The 22,896-nt window shown below is 46.5% G+C and overlaps 1 protein-coding gene across 1 annotated transcript in view; it reads left to right on the top strand.

Moving 5' to 3' along the window:
• The window catches only part of LOC127926115 (FERM, ARHGEF and pleckstrin domain-containing protein 1-like), a gene marked incomplete at its 5' end in the record, with an annotated part of 32,282 nt that extends 10,827 nt beyond the window's left edge, over positions 1-21,455 (top strand). The window contains 7 exons of the mRNA XM_052511487.1: positions 2,778-2,867; positions 3,094-3,176; positions 4,317-4,420; positions 14,716-14,879; positions 17,543-17,650; positions 17,967-18,118; positions 20,393-21,455. Coding sequence (XP_052367447.1) covers positions 2,778-2,867; positions 3,094-3,176; positions 4,317-4,420; positions 14,716-14,879; positions 17,543-17,650; positions 17,967-18,118; positions 20,393-20,426 — 735 coding nt within the window. The remainder of the gene's footprint in view (positions 1-2,777; positions 2,868-3,093; positions 3,177-4,316; positions 4,421-14,715; positions 14,880-17,542; positions 17,651-17,966; positions 18,119-20,392) is intronic.
• Positions 21,456-22,896: the final 1,441 nt, after the last annotated feature.

Below are 22,896 nucleotides of genomic sequence, written 5' to 3'. Positions count from 1 at the left end.
TCCTCCTCCAGTTCAGTGATGTCTCATTATATCTCTGTGTTCCTCCCTCTCTCTCTCCTCCTCCAGTTCAGTGATGTCTCATTATATCTCTGTGTTCCTCTCTCTCTCCTCCTCCAGTTCAGTGATGTCTCATTATATCTCTGTGTTCCTCCCTCTCTCTCCTCCTCCAGTTCAGTGATGTCTCATTATATCTTTGTGTTCCTCCCTCTCTCTCCTCCTCCAGTTCAGTGATGTCTCATTATATCTCTGTGTTCCTCCCCTCCTCTCTCTCCTCCTCCAGTTCAGTGATGTCTCATTATATCTCTGTGTTCCTCTCTCTCTCCTCCTCCAGTTCAGTGATGTCTCATTATATCTCTGTGTTCCTCCCTCTCTCTCTCCTCCTCCAGTTCAGTGATGTCTCATTATATCTCTGTGTTCCTCTCTCTCTCCTCCTCCAGTTCAGTGATGTCTCATTATATCTCTGTGTTCCTCCCTCTCTCTCTCTCCTCCTCCAGTTCAGTGATGTCTCATTATATCTCTGTGTTCCTCCCTCTCTCTCTCCTCCTCCAGTTCAGTGATGTCTCATTATATCTCTGTGTTCCTCCCTCTCTCTCTCCTCCTCCAGTTCAGTGATGTCTCATTATATCTCTGTGTTCCTCCCTCTCTCTCCTCCTCCTCCAGTTCAGTGATGTCTCATTATATCTCTGTGTTCCTCCCTCTCTCTCTCCTCCTCCAGTTCAGTGATGTCTCATTATATCTCTGTGTTCCTCCCTCTCTCTCCTCCTCCAGTTCAGTGATGTCTCATTATATCTCTGTGTTCCTCCCTCTCTCTCCTCCTCCAGTTCAGTGATGTCTCATTATATCTCTGTGTTCCTCCCTCTCTCTCTCCTCCAGTTCAGTGATGTCTCATTATATCCTGTGTTCCTCCCTCTCTCTCCTCCTCCAGTTCAGTGATGTCTCATTATATCTCTGTGTTCCTCCCTCTCTCCTCCTCCTCCAGTTCAGTGATGTCTCATTATATCTCTGTGTTCCTCCCTCTCCTCCTCCTCCAGTTCAGTGATGTCTCATTATATCTCTGTGTTCCTCCTCTCTCCTCCTCCAGTTCAGTGATGTCTCATTATATCTCTGTGTTCCTCTCTCTCTCTCCTCCTCCAGTTCAGTGATGTCTCATTATATCTCTGTGTTCCTCCCTCTCTCTCTCCTCCTCCAGTTCAGTGATGTCTCATTATATCTCTGTGTTCCTCCCTCTCTCTCCTCCTCCAGTTCAGTGATGTCTCATTATATCTCTGTGTTCCTCCCTCTCTCCTCCTCCTCCAGTTCAGTGATGTCTCATTATATCTCTGTGTTCCTCCCTCTCTCTCCTCCTCCAGTTCAGTGATGTCTCATTATATCTCTGTGTTCCTCCCTCTCTCTCTCCTCCTCCAGTTCAGTGATGTCTCATTATATCTCTGTGTTCCTCCCTCTCTCTCCTCCTCCAGTTCAGTGATGTCTCATTATATCTCTGTGTTCCTCCCTCTCTCTCCTCCTCCAGTTCAGTGATGTCTCATTATATCTCTGTGTTCCTCCTCTCTCTCCTCCTCCAGTTCAGTGATGTCTCATTATATCTCTGTGTTCCTCCCTCTCTCTCTCCTCCTCCAGTTCAGTGATGTCTCATTATATCTCTGTGTTCCTCCCTCTCTCCTCCTCCAGTTCAGTGATGTCTCATTATATCTCTGTGTTCCTCCCTCTCTCTCTCCTCCTCCAGTTCAGTGATGTCTCATTATATCTCTGTGTTCCTCCTCTCTCTCTCCTCCTCCAGTTCAGTGATGTCTCATTATATCTCTGTGTTCTCTCTCTCCTCCAGTTCAGTGATGTCTCATTATATCTCTGTGTTCCTCCCTCTCTCTCCTCCTCCAGTTCAGTGATGTCTCATTATATCTCTGTGTTCCTCCCTCTCTCTCTCTCTCCTCCAGTTCAGTGATGTCTCATTATATCTCTGTGTTCCTCCCTCTCTCTCTCCTCCTCCAGTTCAGTGATGTCTCATTATATCTCTGTGTTCCTCCCTCTCTCTCCTCCTCCAGTTCAGTGATGTCTCATTATATCTCTGTGTTCCTCCCTCTCTCTCCTCCTCCAGTTCAGTGATGTCTCATTATATCTCTGTGTTCCTCCCTCTCTCTCCCTCCTCCAGTTCAGTGATGTCTCATTATATCTCTGTGTTCCTCCCTCTCTCTCTCCTCCTCCAGTTCAGTGATGTCTCATTATATCTCTGTGTTCCTCCCTCTCTCTCTCCTCCTCCAGTTCAGTGATGTCTCATTATATCTCTGTGTTCCTCCCTCTCTCTCCTCCTCCAGTTCAGTGATGTCTCATTATATCTCTGTGTTCCTCCCTCTCTCTCTCTCCTCCTCCAGTTCAGTGATGTCTCATTATATCTCTGTGTTCCTCCCTCTCTCTCTCCTCCTCCAGTTCAGTGATGTCTCATTATATCTCTGTGTTCCTCCCTCTCTCTCTCTCCTCCTCCAGTTCAGTGATGTCTCATTATATCTCTGTGTTCCTCCCTCTCTCTCCTCCTCCAGTTCAGTGATGTCTCATTATATCTCTGTGTTCCTCCCTCTCTCTCTCCTCCTCCAGTTCAGTGATGTCTCATTATATCTCTGTGTTCCTCCCTCTCTCTCCTCCAGTTCCTCATTATATCTCTGTGTTCCTCTCTCTCTCCTCCTCCAGTTCAGTGATGTCTCATTATATCTCTGTGTTCCTCCCTCTCTCTCCTCCTCCAGTTCAGTGATGTCTCATTATATCTCTGTGTTCCTCTCCTCCTCCAGTTCAGTGATTCCCTGGTGTACACCAGCAGAGGTATGACAGCAGACAACCAGTTCAAAGTTCACGGCCAGCTGCCTCTCTACGGCATGACAGTAAGAGTCTCCAGAACCTTAACCATTACATTATGGGCCAGTTTCCTGGACACACATTAAGCCTCGTCCAAAAACGCCAGATATATAGAGAAAACATTTATTCCAGGATTAGACTTAATGTGTGTCCGGGAAGCTGGCCCCATGCTGTTAGCTTCAGATAACATGACACAGCTGTAAATTAGTAGAGGTCACTCTCCTCTGATCCAACCTGTGTCTGTGTCCTCAGATCAGGGAGAGTGAGGATGAGTGGGGAGTTCCTCATTCCTTCACTCTGTTTGGTCAGCGCCAGTCTGTCGTCGTGGCAGCAAGGTACAAGTGTTCTAGATGTGTTCTGGGTGTTATTCCATTTTCTTGATGTTTTAGGGTGTTTTACACTGTTCCAGGGTGGTTTAGAGTGTTCCAGGGTGGTTTAGAGTGTTCCAGGGTGGTTTAGAGTGTTCCAGGGTGGTTTGGAGTGTTCCAGGGTGTTTTGGAGTGTTCCAGGGTGGTTTGGAGTGTTCCAGGGTGGTTTAGAGTGTTCCAGGGTGGTTTAGAGTGTTCCAGGGTGGTTTAGAGTGTTCCAGGGTGGTTTGGAGTGTTCCAGGGTGGTTTGGAGTGTTCCAGGGTGGTTTAGAGTGTTCCAGGGTGGTTTAGAGTGTTCCAGGGTGGTTTGGAGTGTTCCAGAGTGTTCCAGGGTGGTTTAGAGTGTTCCAGGGTGGTTTAGAGTGTTCCAGGGTGGTTTAGAGTGTTCCAGGGTGGTTTAGAGTGTTCCAGGGTGTTCTAGGGTGGTTTAGAGTGTTCCAGGGTGGTTTAGAGTGTTCCAGGGTGGTTTAGGTGATCCAGGGTGGTTTGGAGTGTTCCAGGGTGTTCTAGGGTGGTTTAGAGTGTTTTAGGGTGTTCTAGAGCCAGGGGTGTTAAACTAACCCATGTCTGTACTCTGTACATCTAACCATGTCTGTACTCTGTACCTAGCTGTGTATCTAACCCATGTCTGTACTCTGTACCTAGCTGTGTATCAGACTCTGTATGGTGATCTAACCCATGTCTGTACTGGTAGGTGCATCTAACCCATGTCTGTAGTACCTAGATCTAACCCATGTCTGTACTCTGTCCTGGTGTATCTAACCCATGTCTGTACTCTGTACCTAGCTGTGTATCTAACCCATGACTCTGTCCTAGCTGTGTATCTAACTGTCTGTACTCTGTACCTAGCTGTGTATCTAACCCATGTCTGTACTCTGTACCAAGCTGTGTATCTAACCCATGTCTGTACTCTGTACCTAGCTGTGTATCTAACCCTGTCGACCTGATAGGGTGGTTTGCAGAGTAACAGACTCTTCCAGCTGTATCTGATGTCTGTACTGTTCCAGCTGTGTATCTAACCCATGTCTGTACTCAGTACCTAGCAGTGTATCTAACCCATGTCTGTACTCTGTACCTAGCTGTGTATCTAACCTCTGTACTCTGTACCTGTGTTTCAGAGATGGTGAAATGGATGGAGGACATCCTAGACCTGATAGAACAGAGTAACAGACCTTCTACTGATCTACTGTCCACCAGTCGATCAGACCGCAGTAAGTCTTGTACCTGACCCCTGACCCCTAGACCTGATAGATGAATGAGAAGTCCACCAGTCGAACAGACCTTCTACTGATCTACAGTCCCACAGCAGCCATGAACAGATCAGAGTACGCAACCCTAAGAGTACAGGCTGAGTCCTAACTAACTTCCCACAGAGTACAGGCTGAGCCCTAGACCTGATAGAGCAGAGTAACAGAACCCTTCCCACAGAGTACAGGCTGAGTCCTAACTAACCTAACCTTCCCACAGAGTACAGGCTGAGTCCAGAGTCGAGTCCTAGAGTACAGGCTGAGTCCTAGTAAGTCTTGAGTACCTGAACCCTTCCCACAGAGTGGCTGAGTCCCTAACCTAACCTTCCCACAGACAGGCTGAGTCCTAACAACCTTCCCACAGAGTACAGGCTGAGTCCTAACTAACCTTCCCACAGAGTACAGGCTGAGTCCTAACTAATCTACAGAGTCAGGCTGAGTCCTAACTAACCTTCCCACAGAGTACAGACCGCAGTAAGTCCTTGAGTACAGGCTGAGTCCCTGACCCCTAGAGTACAGGCTGAGTCCTAGCAGAGTAACAGACCTTCTAGTACAGGCTGATCTAACTGTCCCACAGAGTACAGGCTGAGTCGAGTCAGACCTAACTCAGAGTACAGGCTCTTGAGTACCTGAGTCCTAAGCTAGACAGACTGATGAGTACAGGCTGAGTCCTAACAGACCTTCTACAGGCTGATCCTAACAGTTCCCACAGAGTCAGGCTGAGTCCTAACTAACCTTCCCACAGCAGTAAGTCATAGTACCTGACCCCCTTCCCACAGACCCCTAGACCTGGCTGAACAGATGAATGCTCTTTCCTCTGATTTACAGTCCAGTCCAGTCGATCAGAGTACCGCAGTAACTACCTGCTTCCCACAGACACTACACTGTACAGGTGGAGTTAAAGGGCTGAGCCCACAGCAGCCATGAACAGGCCCTAACCTTCCCACAGAGTACAGGCTGAGCCCTAACTAACAGGCTTCCACAGAGTACAGGCTGAGCCCTAACTTCCCACAGAGTACCTAACCTTCCACAGAGTACAGGCTGAGTCCTAACTAACCTAACCTTCCCACAGAGTACAGGCTGAGTCCTAACTAACCTTCCCACAGAGTACCTGAGTCCTAACCTTTCCCACAGAGAGTGAGTCCTAACTAACCTAACCTTCCCACAGAGTACAGGCTGAGTCCTAACTAACCTTCCCACAGAGTACAGGCTGAGTCCTAACTAACCTAACCTTCCCACAGAGTACAGGCTGAGTCCTAACTAACCTAACCTTCCCACAGAGTACAGGCTGAGCCCTAACCTAAACTTCCCACAGAGTACAGGCTGAGTCCTAACTAACCTTTCCCACAGAGTACAGGCTGAGTCCTAACTAACCTAACCTTCCCACAGAGTACAGGCTGAGTCCTAACTAACCTAAACTTCCCACAGAGTACAGGCTGAGTCCTAACTAACCTTTCCCACAGAGTACAGGCTGAGTCCTAACTAACCTTCCCACAGAGTACAGGCTGAGCCCTAACTAACCTAACCTTTCCACAGAGTACAGGCTGAGTCCTAACTAACTTCCCACAGAGTACAGGCTGAGTCCTAACTAACCTTCCCACAGAGTACAGGCTGAGTCCTAACTAACCTTCCCACAGAGTACAGGCTGAGTCCTAACTAACCTTCCACAGAGTACAGTGAGTCCTAACTAACCTTCCCACAGAGTACAGGCTGAGTCCTAACTAACCTTCCCACAGAGTACAGGCTGAGTCCTAACTAACCTTCCCACAGAGTACAGGCTGAGTCCTAACTAACCTTCCCACAGAGTACAGGCTGAGCCCTAACTAACCTTCCCACAGAGTACAGGCTGAGTCCTAACTAACCTAACCTTCCCACAGAGTACAGGCTGAGTCCTAACTAACCTTCCCACAGAGTACAGGCTGAGTCCTAACTAACCTAACCTTCCCACAGAGTACAGGCTGAGTCCTAACTAACCTTCCCACAGAGTACAGGCTGAGTCCTAACTAACCTTCCCACAGAGTACAGGCTGAGTCCTAACTAACCTTCCCACAGAGTACAGGCTGAGTCCTAACTAACCTAACCTTCCCACAGAGTACAGGCTGAGTCCTAACCTAACCTTCCCACAGAGTACAGGCTGAGTCCTAACTAACCTAACCTTCCCACAGAGTACAGGCTGAGTCCTAACTAACCTAACCTTCCCACAGAGTACAGGCTGAGTCCTTCCCAAGAGTACAGGGCTAACCTAACCTTCCCACAGAGTACAGGCTGAGTCCTAACTAACCTTCCCACAGAGTACAGGCTGAGTCCTAACTAACCTAGTACAGGCTGAGTCCTTTTCCACAGAGTACAGGCTGAGTCCTAACTAACCTAACCTTCCCACAGAGTACAGGCTGAGTCCTAACTAACCTAACCTTTCCACAGAGTACAGGCTGAGTCCTAACTAACCCTTCCCACAGAGTACAGGCTGAGTCCTAACTAACCTTCCCACAGAGTACAGGCTGAGTCCTAACTAACCTTCCCACAGAGTACAGGCTGAGTCCTAACTAACCTTCCCACAGAGTACAGGCTGAGTCCTAACTAACCTTCCCACAGAGTACAGGCTGAGTCCTAACTCACCTAACCTTCCCACAGAGTACAGGCTGAGTCCTAACTAACCTAACCTTTCCACAGAGTACAGGCTGAGTCCTAACTAACCTTCACACAGAGTACAGGCTGAGTCCTAACTAACCTAACCTTCCCACAGAGTACAGGCTGAGTCCTAACTAACCTTCCCACAGAGTACAGGCTGAGTCCCAACCTAACCTTCCCACAGAGTACAGGCTGAGTCCTAACTAACCTAACCTTCCCACAGAGTACAGGCTGAGTCCTAACTAACCTTCCCACAGAGTACAGGCTGAGTCCTAACTAACCTTCCCACAGAGTACAGGCTGAGTCCTAACTAACCTTCCCACAGAGTACAGGCTGAGTCCTAACTAACTTCCCACAGAGTACAGGCTGAGCCCTAACTAACCTAACCTTCCCACAGAGTACAGGCTGAGTCCTAACTAACCTAACCTTCCCACAGAGTACAGGCTGAGTCCTAACTAACCTTCCCACAGAGTACAGGCTGAGTCCTAACTAACCTTCCTTCCCACAGAGTACAGGCTGAGTCTAACTAACCTTTCCCACAGAGTACAGGCTGAGTCCAACTAACCTAACTTCCCACAGAGTACAGGCTGAGTCCTAACTAACCTAACCTTCCCACAGAGTACAGGCTGAGTCCTAACTAACCTTCCCACAGAGTACAGGCTGAGTCCTAACTAAACCTTCCCACAGAGTACAGGCTGAGTCCTAACTAACCTTCCCACAGAGTACAGGCTGAGTCCTAACCTTTCCCACAGAGTACAGGCTGAGTCCTAACCTTCCCACAGAGTACAGGCTGAGTCCTAACTAACCTTCCCACAGAGTACAGGCTGAGTCCCCTTTCCACAGAGTACAGGCTGAGTCCTAACTAACCTAACCTTCCCACAGAGTACAGGCTGAGTCCTAACTAACCTAACCTTCCCACAGAGTACAGGCTGAGTCCTAACTAACCTTCCCACAGAGTACAGGCTGAGTCCTAACTAACCTTCCCACAGAGTACAGGCTGAGTCCTAACTAACCTTCCCACAGAGTACAGGCTGAGTCCTAACTAACCTTCCCACAGAGTACAGGCTGAGTCCTAACTAACCTTCCCACAGAGTACAGGCTGAGTCCTAACTAACCTAACCTTCCCACAGAGTACAGGCTGAGTCCTAACTAACCTTCCCACAGAGTACAGGCTGAGTCCTAACTAACCTTCCCACAGAGTACAGGCTGAGTCCTAACTAACCTTCCCACAGAGTACAGGCTGAGTCCTAACTAACCTTCCCACAGAGTACAGGCTGAGTCCTAACTAACCTAACCTTCCCACAGAGTACAGGCTGAGTCCTACCTAACCTTCCCACAGAGTACAGGCTGAGTCCTAACTAACCTTCCCACAGAGTACAGGCTGAGTCCTAACTAACCTTCCCACAGAGTACAAGCTGAGCTCCTAACCTTCCCACAGAGTACACTGAGTCTAACCTTCCCACAGAGTACAGGCTGAGTCCTAACTAACCTTCCCACAGAGTACAGGCTGAGTCCTAACTAACCTTCCCTTCCCACAGAGTACAGGCTGAGTCCTAACCTAGTACCTTCCCACAGAGTACAGGCTGAGTCCTAACTAACCTTCCCACAGAGTACAGGCTGAGCCCTAACTAACCTTCCCACAGAGTACAGGCTGAGTCCTAACCCTAACCTTCCCACAGAGTACAGGCTGAGTCCTAACTAACCTTCCCACAGAGTACAGGCTGAGCCCTAACTAACCTAACCTTCCCACAGAGTACAGGCTGAGTCCTAACTACCTAACCTTCCCACAGAGTACAGGCTGAGTCCTAACTAACCTAAACTTCCCACAGAGTACAGGCTGAGTCCTAACTAACCTAACCTTCCCACAGAGTACAGGCTGAGTCCTAACTAACCTAACCTTCCCAAGAGTGGCTGAGTCCTAACTAACCTAAACTTCCCACAGAGTACAGGCTGAGTCCTAACTAACCTAACCTTCCCACAGAGTACAGGCTGAGTCCTAACTAACCTTCCCACAGAGTACAGGCTGAGTCCTAACTAACCTAACCTTTCCACAGAGTACAGGCTGAGTCCTAACTAACCTTCCCACAGAGTACAGGCTGAGTCCTAACTAACCTTCCCACAGAGTATAGTCCTAACTAACCTTCCCACAGAGTACAGGCTGAGTCCTAACTAACCTTCCCACAGAGTACAGGCTGAGTCCTAACTAACCTTCCCACAGAGTACAGGCTGAGTCCTAACTAACCTTCCCACAGAGTACAGGCTGAGTCCTAACTAACCTTCCCACAGAGTACAGGCTGAGTCCTAACTAACCTAACCTTCCCACAGAGTACAGGCTGAGTCCTAACCTAACCTTCCCACAGAGTACAGGCTGAGTCCTAACTAACCTAACCTTCCCACAGAGTACAGGCTGAGTCCTAACTAACCTTCCCACAGAGTACAGGCTGAGTCCTAACTAACCTTCCCTTCCCACAGAGTACAGGCTGAGTCCTAACTAACCTAACCTTCCCACAGAGTACAGGCTGAGTCCTAACTAACCTTCCCACAGAGTACAGGCTGAGTCCTAACTAACCTTCCCACAGAGTACAGGCTGAGTCCTAACTAACCTTCCCACAGAGTACAAGCTGAGTCCTAACTAACCTAACCTTCCCACAGAGTACAGGCTGAGCCTAACTAACCTTCCCACAGAGTACAGGCTGAGTCCTAACTAACCTAACCTTCCCACAGAGTACAGGCTGAGTCCTAACTAACCTTCCCACAGAGTACAGGCTGAGTCCTAACTAACCTTCCCACAGAGTACAGGCTGAGCCCTAACTAACCTTCCCACAGAGTACAGGCTGAGCCCTAACTAACCTAACCTTCCCACAGAGTACAGGCTGAGTCCTAACTAACCTTCCCACAGAGTACAGGCTGAGTCCTAACTAACCTAACCTTCCCACAGAGTACAGGCTGAGTCCTAACTAACCTAACCTTCCCACAGAGTACAGGCTGAGTCCTACCTGTAACCTTCCCACAGAGTACAGGCTGAGTCCTAATCTGTCTTTACCTGCCCATAAGATATAACACGACCAAACTGTATAGAAATGTAGCCTGCAACACGACCAAACTGTATAGAAATGTGGCCTGCAACACGACCAAACTGTATAGAAATGTAGCCTGCAACACGACCAAACTGTATAGAAATGTAGCCTGCAACACGACCAAACTGTATAGAAATGTAGCCTGCAACACGACCAAACTGTATAGAAATGTGGCCTGCAACACGACCAAACTGTATAGAAATGTAGCCTGCAACACGACCAAACTGTATAGAAATGTAGCCTGCAACACGACCAAACTGTATAGAAATGTAGCCTGCAACACGACCAAACTGTATAGAAATGTGGCCTGCAACACGACCAAACTGTATAGAAATGTAGCCTGCAACACGACCAAACTGTATAGAAATGTAGCCTGCAACACGACCAAACTGTATAGAAATGTAGCCTGCAACACGACCAAACTGTATAGAAATGTAGCCTGCAACACGACCAAACTGTATAGAAATGTAGCCTGCAACACGACCAAACTGTATAGAAATGTAGCCTGCAACACGACCAAACTGTATAGAAATGTAGCCTGCAACACGACCAAACTGTATAGAAATGTAGCCTGCAACACGACCAAACTGTATAGAAATGTAGCCTGCAACACGACCAAACTGTATAGAAATGTAGCCTGCAACACGACCAAACTGTATAGAAATGTGGCCTGCAACACGACCAAACTGTATAGAAATGTAGCCTGCAACACGACCAAACTGTATAGAAATGTAGCCTGCAACACGACCAAACTGTATAGAAATGTGGCCTGCAACACGACCAAACTGTATAGAAATGTAGCCTGCAACACGACCAAACTGTATAGAAATGTAGCCTGCAACACGACCAAACTGTATAGAAATGTAGCCTGCAACACGACCAAACTGTATAGAAATGTAGCCTGCAACACGACCAAACTGTATAGAAATGTAGCCTGCAACACGACCAAACTGTATAGAAATGTGGCCTGCAACACGACCAAACTGTATAGAAATGTGGCCTGCAACACGACCAAACTGTATAGAAATGTGGCCTGCAACACGACCAAACTGTATAGAAATGTAGCCTGCAACACGACCAAACTGTATAGAAATGTAGCCTGCAACACGACCAAACTGTATAGAAATGTAGCCTGCAACACGACCAAACTGTATAGAAATGTAGCCTGCAACACGACCAAACTGTATAGAAATGTGGCCTGCAACACGACCAAACTGTATAGAAATGTAGCCTGCAACACGACCAAACTGTATAGAAATGTAGCCTGCAACACGACCAAACTGTATAGAAATGTAGCCTGCAACACGACCAAACTGTATAGAAATGTGGCCTGCAACACGACCAAACTGTATAGAAATGTAGCCTGCAACACGACCAAACTGTATAGAAATGTAGCCTGCAACACGACCAAACTGTATAGAAATGTAGCCTGCAACACGACCAAACTGTATAGAAATGTAGCCTGCAACACGACCAAACTGTATAGAAATGTGGCCTGCAACACGACCAAACTGTATAGAAATGTGGCCTGCAACACGACCAAACTGTATAGAAATGTAGCCTGCAACACGACCAAACTGTATAGAAATGTAGCCTGCAACACGACCAAACTGTATAGAAATGTAGCCTGCAACACGACCAAACTGTATAGAAATGTGGCCTGCAACACGACCAAACTGTATAGAAATGTAGCCTGCAACACGACCAAACTGTATAGAAATGTAGCCTGCAACACGACCAAACTGTATAGAAATGTAGCCTGCAACACGACCAAACTGTATAGAAATGTAGCCTGCAACACGACCAAACTGTATAGAAATGTAGCCTGCAACACGACCAAACTGTATAGAAATGTAGCCTGCAACACGACCAAACTGTATAGAAATGTAGCCTGCAACACGACCAAACTGTATAGAAATGTAGCCTGCAACACGACCAAACTGTAAACTGTATAGAAATGTAGCCTGCAACACGACCAAACTGTATAGAAATGTAGCCTGCAACACGACCAAACTGTATAGAAATGTAGCCTGCAACACGACCAAACTGTATAGAAATGTAGCCTGCAACACGACCAAACTGTATAGAAATGTAGCCTGCAACACGACCAAACTGTATAGAAATGTAGCCTGCAACACGACCAAACTGTATAGAAATGTAGCCTGCAACACGACCAAACTGTATAGAAATGTGGCCTGCAACACGACCAAACTGTATAGAAATGTAGCCTGCAACACGACCAAACTGTATAGAAATGTAGCCTGCAACACGACCAAACTGTATAGAAATGTGGCCTGCAACACGACCAAACTGTATAGAAATGTAGCCTGCAACACGACCAAACTGTATAGAAATGTAGCCTGCAACACGACCAAACTGTATAGAAATGTAGCCTGCAACACGACCAAACTGTATAGAAATGTAGCCTGCAACACGACCAAACTGTATAGAAATGTAGCCTGCAACACGACCAAACTGTATAGAAATGTGGCCTGCAACACGACCAAACTGTATAGAAATGTAGCCTGCAACACGACCAAACTGTATAGAAATGTAGCCTGCAACACGACCAAACTGTATAGAAATGTAGCCTGCAACACGACCAAACTGTATAGAAATGTAGCCTGCAACACGACCAAACTGTATAGAAATGTAGCCTGCAACACGACCAAACTGTATAGAAATGTAGCCTGCAACACGACCAAACTGTATAGAAATGTAGCCTGCAACACGACCAAACTGTATAGAAATGTAGCCTGCAACACGACCAAACTGTATAGAAATGTAGCCTGCAACACGACCAAACTGTATAGAAATGTAGCCTGCAACACGACCAAACTGTATAGAAATGTAGCCTGCAACACGACCAAACTGTATAGAAATGTAGCCTGCAACACGACCAAACTGTATAGAAATGTAGCCTGCAACACGACCAAACTGTATAGAAATGTAGCCTGCAACACGACCAAACTGTATAGAAATGTAGCCTGCAACACGACCAAACTGTATAGAAATGTAGCCTGCAACACGACCAAACTGTATAGAAATGTGGCCTGCAACACGACCAAACTGTATAGAAATGTAGCCTGCAACACGACCAAACTGTATAGAAATGTAGCCTGCAACACGACCAAACTGTATAGAAATGTAGCCTGCAACACGACCAAACTGTATAGAAATGTAGCCTGCAACACGACCAAACTGTATAGAAATGTAGCCTGCAACACGACCAAACTGTATAGAAATGTAGCCTGCAACACGACCAAACTGTATAGAAATGTAGCCTGCAACACGACCAAACTGTATAGAAATGTGGCCTGCAACACGACCAAACTGTATAGAAATGTGGCCTGCAACACGACCAAACTGTATAGAAATGTAGCCTGCAACACGACCAAACTGTATAGAAATGTAGCCTGCAACACGACCAAACTGTATAGAAATGTAGCCTGCAACACGACCAAACTGTATAGAAATGTAGCCTGCAACACGACCAAACTGTATAGAAATGTAGCCTGCAACACGCCTGCAACACGACCAAACTGTATAGAAATGTAGCCTGCAACACGACCAAACTGTATAGAAATGTGGCCTGCAACACGACCAAACTGTATAGAAATGTAGCCTGCAACACGACCAAACTGTATAGAAATGTAGCCTGCAACACGACCAAACTGTATAGAAATGTGGCCTGCAACACGACCAAACTGTATAGAAATGTAGCCTGCAACACGACCAAACTGTATAGAAATGTAGCCTGCAACACGACCAAACTGTATAGAAATGTAGCCTGCAACACGACCAAACTGTATAGAAATGTAGCCTGCAACACGACCAAACTGTATAGAAATGTAGCCTGCAACACGACCAAACTGTATAGAAATGTAGCCTGCAACACGACCAAACTGTATAGAAATGTAGCCTGCAACACGACCAAACTGTATAGAAATGTGGCCTGCAACACGACCAAACTGTATAGAAATGTAGCCTGCAACACGACCAAACTGTATAGAAATGTAGCCTGCAACACGACCAAACTGTATAGAAATGTAGCCTGCAACACGACCAAACTGTATAGAAATGTAGCCTGCAACACGACCAAACTGTATAGAAATGTAGCCTGCAACACGACCAAACTGTATAGAAATGTGGCCTGCAACACGACCAAACTGTATAGAAATGTAGCCTGCAACACGACCAAACTGTATAGAAATGTAGCCTGCAACACGACCAAACTGTATAGAAATGTAGCCTGCAACACGACCAAACTGTATAGAAATGTAGCCTGCAACACGACCAAACTGTATAGAAATGTAGCCTGCAACACGACCAAACTGTATAGAAATGTGGCCTGCAACACGACCAAACTGTATAGAAATGTAGCCTGTGAAATGGACTTTGAGTCCATCAATTCACATGATCACTTCTCTTATTTCGGTTTTGTGACGAGGATGTTTTGTGCTCCGAGTAACAACCTTCAACTCATCTGACCCGGGGGAAAGAATAGCTTGTCCTCTGTTTCTGTTCATCAATTCCTCTTGCTGCTGTTCTCAGAGTCTCCAGAAGAGGGCGGCGTGGAGGCTGAGTCAGAGGAGGAGCTGAGTGCGTCTCGTAGCTCATTGGAGCGTCAGTCAGCACAGAGAGGAAACACGATGGTTCATGTCTGCTGGCACCGCAACACCTCTGTGTCCATGGTGGACTTTAGTGTGGCTGTGGAGGTACCTACCTGACCCACAGTACTGTTTAACCTCTCTGTTTCTGTCTAACCTCTCTGTCTTCTGTCTTCTCTACCTACCTGACCCACAGTACTGTTTAACCTCTCTGTCTTCTCTACCTACCTGACCCACAGTACCGTCTAACCTCTCTGTTTCTGTCTAACCTCTCTGTCTTCTCTACGTACCGTCTAACCTCTCTGTCTTCTCAACCTACCTGACCCACAGTACCGTCTAACCTCTCTGTCTTCTCTACCTACCTGACCCACAGTACCGTCTAACCTCTCTGTTTCTGTCTAACCTCTCTGTTTTCTGTTTTCTCTACCTACCTGATCAACAGTACCGTCTAACCTCTCTGTTTCTGTCTAACCTCTCTGTTTTCTGTTTTCTCTACCTACCTGATCAACAGTACCGTCTAACCTCTCTGTTTCTGTCTAACCTCTCTGTCTTCTGTCTTCTCTACCTACCTGATCCACAGTACCGTCTAACCTCTCTCTGTCTTCTCTACCTACCTGACCCACAGTACCGTCTAACCTCTCTGTCTTCTCTACCTACCTGACCCACAGTACCGTCTAACCTCTCTGTCTTCTCTACCTACCTGATCCACAGTACCGTCTAACCTCTCTGTCTTCTCTACCTACCTGACCCACAGTACCGTCTAACCTCTCTGTTTCTGTCTAACCTCTCTGTTTTCTCTACCTACCTGATCAACAGTACCGTCTAACCTCTCTGTTTTCTCTACCTACCTGATCAACAGTACCGTCTAACCTCTGTTTCTGTCTAACCTCTCTGTTTTCTGTTTTCTCTACCTACCTGATCCACAGTACCGTCTAACCTCTCTGTTTTCTCTACCTACCTGACCCACAGTACCGTCTAACCTCTCTGTTTCTGTCTAACCTCTCTGTCTTCTCTACCTACCTGATCCACAGTACTGTTTAACCTCTCTGTCTTCTCTACCTACCTGATCCACAGTACTGTTTAACCTCTCTGTCTTCTCTACCTACCTGACCCACAGTACCGTCTAACCTCTCTGTCTTCTCTACCTACCTGACCCACAGTACCGTCTAACCTCTCTGTCTTCTCAACCTACCTGACCCACAGTACCGTCTAACCTCTCTGTCTTCTCTACCAACCTGACCCACAGTGCCGTCTAACCTCTCTGTCTTCTCTACCTACCTGACCCACAGTACCGTCTAACCTCTCTGTCTTCTCTACGTACCGTCTAACCTCTCTGTCTTCTCAACCTACCTGACCCACAAACCTCTCTGTCTTCTCTACCTACCTGACCCACAGTACCGTCTAACCTCTCTGTCTTCTCTACCTACCTGACCCACAGTACCGTCTAACCTCTCTGTCTTCTCTACCTACCTGACCCACAGTACTGTCTAACCTCTCTGTTTCTGTCTTCTCTACCTACCTGACCCACAGTACTGTCTAACCTCTCTGTTTCTGTCTAAACTCTCTGGTACAGAGAGGTGGGATATAACCTGATACAGAGAGGTGGGATATAACCTGGTACAGAGAGGTGGGATATAACCTGGTACAGAGAGGTGGGATATAACCTGATACAGAGAGGTGGGATATAACCTGGTACAGAGAGGTGGGATATAACCTGATACAGAGAGGTGGGATATAACCTGGTACAGAGAGGTGGGATATAACCTGATACAGAGAGGTGGGATATAACCTGGTACAGAGAGGTGGGATATAACCTGATACAGAGAGGTGGGATATAACCTGATACAGAGAGGTGGGATATAACCTGGTACAGAGAGGTGGGATATAACCTGGTACAGAGAGGTGGGATATAACCTGATACAGAGAGATGGGATATAACCTGATACAGAGAGGTGGGATATAACCTGATATAACCTGATACAGAGAGGTGGGATATAACCTGATATAACCTGGTACAGAGAGGTGGGATATAACCTGATATAACCTGATACAGAGAGGTGGGATATAACCTGATACAGAGAGGTGGGATATAACCTGGTACAGAGAGGTGGGATATAACCTGATATAACCTGGTACAGAGAGGTGGGATATAACCTGATATAACCTGATACAGAGAGGTGGGATATAACCTGGTACAGAGAGGTGGGATATAACCTGATATAACCTGGTACAGAGAGGTGGGATATAACCTGGTACAGAGAGGTGGGATATAACCTGATACAGAGAGGTGGGATATAACCTGGTACAGATAGGTGGGATATAACCTGATATAACCTGATACAGAGAGGTGGGATATAACCTGGTACAGAGAGGTGGGATATAACCTGGTACAGAGAGGTGGGATATAACCTGATACAGAGAGGTGGGATATAACCTGATATAACCTGATACAGAGAGGTGGGATATAACCTGGTACAGATAGGTGGGATATAACCTGATATAACCTGATACAGAGAGGTGGGATATAACCTGGTACAGAGAGGTGGGATATAACCTGATATAACCTGGTACAGAGAGGTGGGATATAACCTGATATAACCTGGTACAGAGAGGTGGGATATAACCTGATATAACCTGATACAGAGAGGTGGGATATAACCTGATACAACAACATTGTAACTTCAAGACCATACAACCTGTGTTAATCTCTTTTGCTATTGGTTACTCCTGTGTTAATGTCTCTTCCTATTGGTCCTTTCTCCCCCTATCAGAACCAGTTATCAGGTAACCTGCTGAGGAAGTTTAAGAACAGTAATGGATGGCAGAAACTCTGGGTGGTCTTCACCAACTTCAGTCTGTTCTTCTACAAGTCACATCAGGTAAGGACTCTAACCTAACTCTAAACATACATCTCACCTAAAACTAACTAGTATTTATTATGGGATGCAGTAGTCTAAAGGTCCTCTATAGGATGACTACCCTCTGGGTAGTGTATTATATAGTATTTATTATGGGATGCAGTAGTCTAAAGGTCCTCTATAGGATGACTACCCTCTGGGTAGTGTATTATATAGTATTTATTATGGGATGCAGTAGTCTAAAGGTCTTCTATAGGATGACTACCCTCTGGGTAGTGTATTATATAGTATTTATTATGGGATGCAGTAGTCTAAAGGTCATCTCTGTTCCCTATAGGATGACTACCCTCTGGCCAGCCTCCCGTTGCTAGGCTACTCGTTGACGGTTCCCGCGGAGACAGAGAACATCCAGAAGGACTACGTTTTCAAGCTCCACTTTAAGTCTCATGTGTACTACTTCAGATCAGAGAGCCAGTACACCTTCCAGAGGTCAGTTCCCTTGGCAACCTGTTGTGTGGTGTTGTCTTCAGTAGTGTGATGTTGTCTTCAGTAGTGTGGTGTTGTCTTCAGTAGTGTGGTGTTGTCTTCAGTAGTGTGGTGTTGTCTTCAGTAGTGTGGTGTTGTCTTCAGTAGTGTGGTGTTGTCTTCAGTAGTGTGGTGTTGTCTTCAGTAGTGTGGTGTTGTCTTCAGTAGTGTGGTGTTGTCTTCAGTAGTGTGGTGTTGTAGTGTTGTCTTCAGTAGTGTGGTGTTGTCTTCAGTAGTGTGGTGTTGTCTTCAGTAGTGTGGTGTTGTCTTCAGTAGTGTAGTGTTGTCTTCAGTAGTGTGGTGTTGTCTTCAGTAGTGTGGTGTTGTCTTCAGTAGTGTGGTGTTGTCTTCAGTAGTGTAGTGTTGTCTTCAGTAGTGTAGTGTTGTCTTCAGTAGTGTAGTGTTGTCTTCAGTAGTGTAGTGTTGTCTTCAGTAGTGTGGTGTTGTCTTCAGTAGTGTGGTGTTGTCTTCAGTAGTGTGGTGCCTTCTTCAGTAGTGTGGTGTTGTCTTGTTGTCTTCAGTAGTGTGGTGTTGTCTTCAGTAGTGTAGTGTTGTCTTCAGTAGTGTAGTGTTGTCTTCAGTAGTGTAGTGTTGTCTTCAGTAGTGTGGTGTTGTCTTGTTGTCTTCAGTAGTGTGGTGTTGTCTTCAGTAGTGTGGTGCCTTCTTCAGTAGTGTGGTAGTGTGGTGTTGTCTTCAGTAGTGTGGTGGTGTCTTCAGTAGTGTGGTGCCTTCTTCAGTAGTGTGGTAGTGTGGTGTTGTCTTCAGTAGTGTGGCAGTGTGGTGTTGTCTTCAGTAGTGTGGTGGTGTCTTCAGTAGTGTGGTGTTGTCTTCAGTAGTGTGGTAGTTGTGGTGTTGTCTTCAGTAGTGTGGTGTTGTCTTCAGTAGTGTGGTGTTGTCTTCAGTAGTGTGGTGTTGTCTTCAGTAGTGTGGTGTTGTCTTCAGTAGTGTGGTGTTGTCTTCAGTAGTGTGGTGTTGTCTTCAGTAGTGTGGTGTTGTCTTCAGTAGTGTGGTGTTGTCTTCAGTAGTGTGGTGTTGTCTTCAGTAGTGTGGTGTTGTCTTGTTGTCTTCAGTAGTGTGGTGTTGTCTTCAGTAGTGTGGTGTTGTCTTCAGTAGTGTGGTGTTGTCTTCAGTAGTGTGGTGTTGTCTTCAGTAGTGTGGTGTTGTCTTCAGTAGTGTGGTGTTGTCTTCAGTAGTGTGGTGTTGTCTTCAGTAGTGTGGTGTTGTCTTCAGTAGTGTGGTGTTGTCTTCAGTAGTGTGGTGTTGTCTTCAGTAGTGTGGTGTTGTCTTGTTGTCTTCAGTAGTGTGGTGTTGTCTTCAGTAGTGTGGTGTTGTCTTCAGTAGTGTGGTGTTGTCTTGTTGTCTTCAGTAGTGTGGTGTTGTCTTCAGTAGTGTGGTGCCTTCTTCAGTAGTGTGGTGTTGTCTTCAGTAGTGTGGTGTTGTCTTGTTGTCTTCAGTAGTGTGGTGTTGTCTTCAGTAGTGTGGTGTTGTCTTCAATAGTGTGGTGTTGTCTTCAGTAGTGTGGTGTTGTCTTCAGTAGTGTGGTGTTGTCTTCAGTAGTGTGGTGTTGTCTTCAGTAGTGTGGTGTTGTCTTCAGTAGTGTGGTGTTGTCTTCAGTAGTGTGGTGTTGTCTTGTTGTCTTCAGTAGTGTGGTGCTGTCTTCAGTAGTGTGGTGTTGTCTTCAGTAGTGTGGTGTTGTCTTCAGTAGTGTGGTGTTGTCTTCAGTAGTGTGGTGTTGTCTTCAGTAGTGTGGTGTTGTCTTGTTGTCTTCAGTAGTGTGGTGTTGTCTTCAGTAGTGTGGTGTTGTCTTCAGTAGTGTGGTGTTGTCTTCAGTAGTGTGGTGTTGTCTTCAGTAGTGTGGTGTTGTCTTCAGTAGTGTGGTGTTGTCTTCAGTAGTGTGGTGTTGTCTTCAGTAGTGTGGTGTTGTCTTCAGTAGTGTGGTGTTGTCTTCAGTAGTGTGGTGTTGTCTTCAGTAGTGTGGTGTTGTCTTGTTTTCTTCAGTAGTGTGGTGTTGTCTTCAGTAGTTGTAGTGTTGTCTTCAGTAGTGTGGTGTTGTCTTCAGTAGTGTGGTGTTGTCTTCAGTAGTGTGGTGTTGTCTTTTTGTCTTCAAAACATTTCTCCAGGTCTGTCTGTCTGTCTCCAGGTGGATGGAGGTGATCCGTAGTGCTACCTGTCTGTCTCTAACCTGTCTGTCTGTCTGTCTCTAACCTGTCTGTCTGTCTCTAACCTGTCTGTCTCCAGGTGGATGGAGGTGATCCGTAGTGCTACCTGTTAAGCTCGTCGACCTCTTGAGCCAGAGGAAGGATCCTTACTGACCACGGAGCCAGTGAGGACTAGGAGGACACTGACCAACCCTCTTCTAGACGGCTCCTTCCTGTCCTTTAGGCCTCTTCTAGACGGCTCCTTCCTGCCCTTTAGGCCTCTCCTAGACGGCTCCTTCCTGTCCTTTAGGCCTCTTCTAGACGGCTCCTTCCTGTCCTTTAGGCCTCTTCTAGACGGCTCCTTCCTGTCCTTTAGGCCTCTTCTAGACGGCTCCTTCCTGTCCTTTAGGCCTCTTCTAGACGGCTCCTTCCTGCCCTTTAGGCCTCTTCTAGACGGCTCCTTCCTGTCCTTTAGGCCTCTTCTAGACGGCTCCTTCCTGTCCTTTAGGCCTCTCCTAGACGGCTCCTTCCTGTCCTTTAGGCGTCTTCTTTCACCCTGCCCTCTCTTCACCTCTGGAGTACCGGCTCACTTTACTCCAGGTTACTTTACTAACCACCTGTCTGTATTGTCACGGCGTGGCCCTTTTGGGTGTATATCCTCCTTCTCTCTCTCCCACCACAGGTGTTATTACCTCGGTCATACTTTCCTTTCTGAAAACTCTCCTCGCTGCCATGCAGTATCGAGGGAGAGAGAACAAAGTGCTTCTCTTGCCAAAACTCCTAATATCCAAAATTTGAGTATTTTAAACAATATTTATATTTTTGAGAATGTGGGAATAGTCCGAAAGAACAATCATGTCACGTGTGGTTCATGGTGAGCTCATGAAAGACAGGAGACCTTGGTTCATTTGGTGAGCTCATGAAAGACAGGAGACTTTGGTTCATTTGGTGAGCTCATGAAAGACAGGAGACCTTGGTTCATTTGGTGAGCTCATGAAAGACAGGAGACCTTGGTTCATTTGGTGAGCTCATGAAAGACAGGAGACCTTGGTTCATTTGGTGAGCTCATGAAAGACAGGAGACCTTGGTTCATTTGGTGAGCTCATGAAAGACAGGAGACCCACGTGACTGTATCTCTGTGTTTGGTGAGCTCATGAAAGACAGGAGACCCACATGACTGTATCTCTCTGTTTGGTTCATTTGGTGAGCTCATGAAAGACAGGAGACCCACATGACTGTATCTCTCTGTTTGGTTCATTTGGTGAGCTCATGAAAGACAGGAGACCCACATGACTGTATCTCTCTGTTTGGTTCATTTGGTGAGCTCATGAAAGACAGGAGACCCACATGACTGTATCTCTCTGTTAAATATATGCCATTTAGCTGACGCTTTTATCCAAAGCGACTTACAGTCATGTGTGCATACATTCTACGTATGGGTGGTCCCGGGAATCGAACCCACTACCCTGGCGTCAAAAGCGCCATGCTCTACCAACTGAGCCACAGAAGGACCTGTTTGGTTCATTTGGTGAGCTCATGAAAGACAGGAGACCCACATGACTGTATCTCTGTGTTTGGTTCATTTGGTGAGCTCATGAAAGACAGGAGACCTTGGTTCATTTGGTGAGCTCATGAAAGACAGGAGACCTTGGTTCATTTGGTGAGCTCATGAAAGACAGGAGACCTTGGTTCATTTGGTGAGCTCATGAAAGACAGGAGACCTTGGTTCATTTGGTGAGCTGATGAAAGACAGGAGACCCACGTGACTGTATCTCTGTTTGGTTCATTTGGTGAGCTCATGAAAGACAGGAGACTTTGGTTCATTTGGTGAGCTCATGAAAGACAGGAGACCCACATGACTGTATCTCTGTTTGGTTCATTTGGTGAGCTCATGAAAGACAGGAGACCCACATGACTGTATCTCTGTGTTTGGTTCATTTGGTGAGCTCATGAAAGACAGGAGACCCACATGACTGTATCTCTGTATTTGGTTCATTTGGTGAGCTCATGAAAGACAGGAGACCCACATGACTGTATCTCTGTATTTGGTGAGCTCATGAAAGACAGGAGACCCACATGACTGTATCTCTGTATTTGGTGAGCTCATGAAAGACAGGAGACTTTGGTTCATTTGGTGAGCTCATGAAAGACAGGAGACCCACATGACTGTATCTCTGTGTGTGTTTTCACTTCTCAGATGTACATCTAAATGTTGGATAAAATGAGTAATTATGAAACTATTTGTGAAAAGATGTAATGTGGCGTTAGCCTTCTAAATGACAGTATTGATTTTTTCATGTAAAGCGTTTAACTAGTCAGTGGCCACGGCCCCATGAGGCCAGACATCAGGCATCATGAAATCGCCCCTTCTTCCGTAGAGTATAAACCACTTCCTATGAAATGGACATTGTCAGAGAACGTCTGGACGGAGTCCCCCACGTTGAAATGCTACAACTCTATAGGCCCTTACATCAGACAACAGGAAGGGGTAGCTACATTAAGAACTACAACTCTATAGGCCCTTTACATCAGACAACAGGAAGGGGTAGCTACATGTGAAATGGTTAAGAACTAGTTAAAACCTACAGGAGGGTCTCTCTCCAA

This window comes from Oncorhynchus keta, unplaced genomic scaffold, assembly GCF_023373465.1.
Source record: "Oncorhynchus keta strain PuntledgeMale-10-30-2019 unplaced genomic scaffold, Oket_V2 Un_contig_6838_pilon_pilon, whole genome shotgun sequence".
Lineage (NCBI taxonomy): Eukaryota > Metazoa > Chordata > Actinopteri > Salmoniformes > Salmonidae > Oncorhynchus > Oncorhynchus keta.
This window is presented reverse-complemented; position numbering and strand designations above follow the sequence as displayed.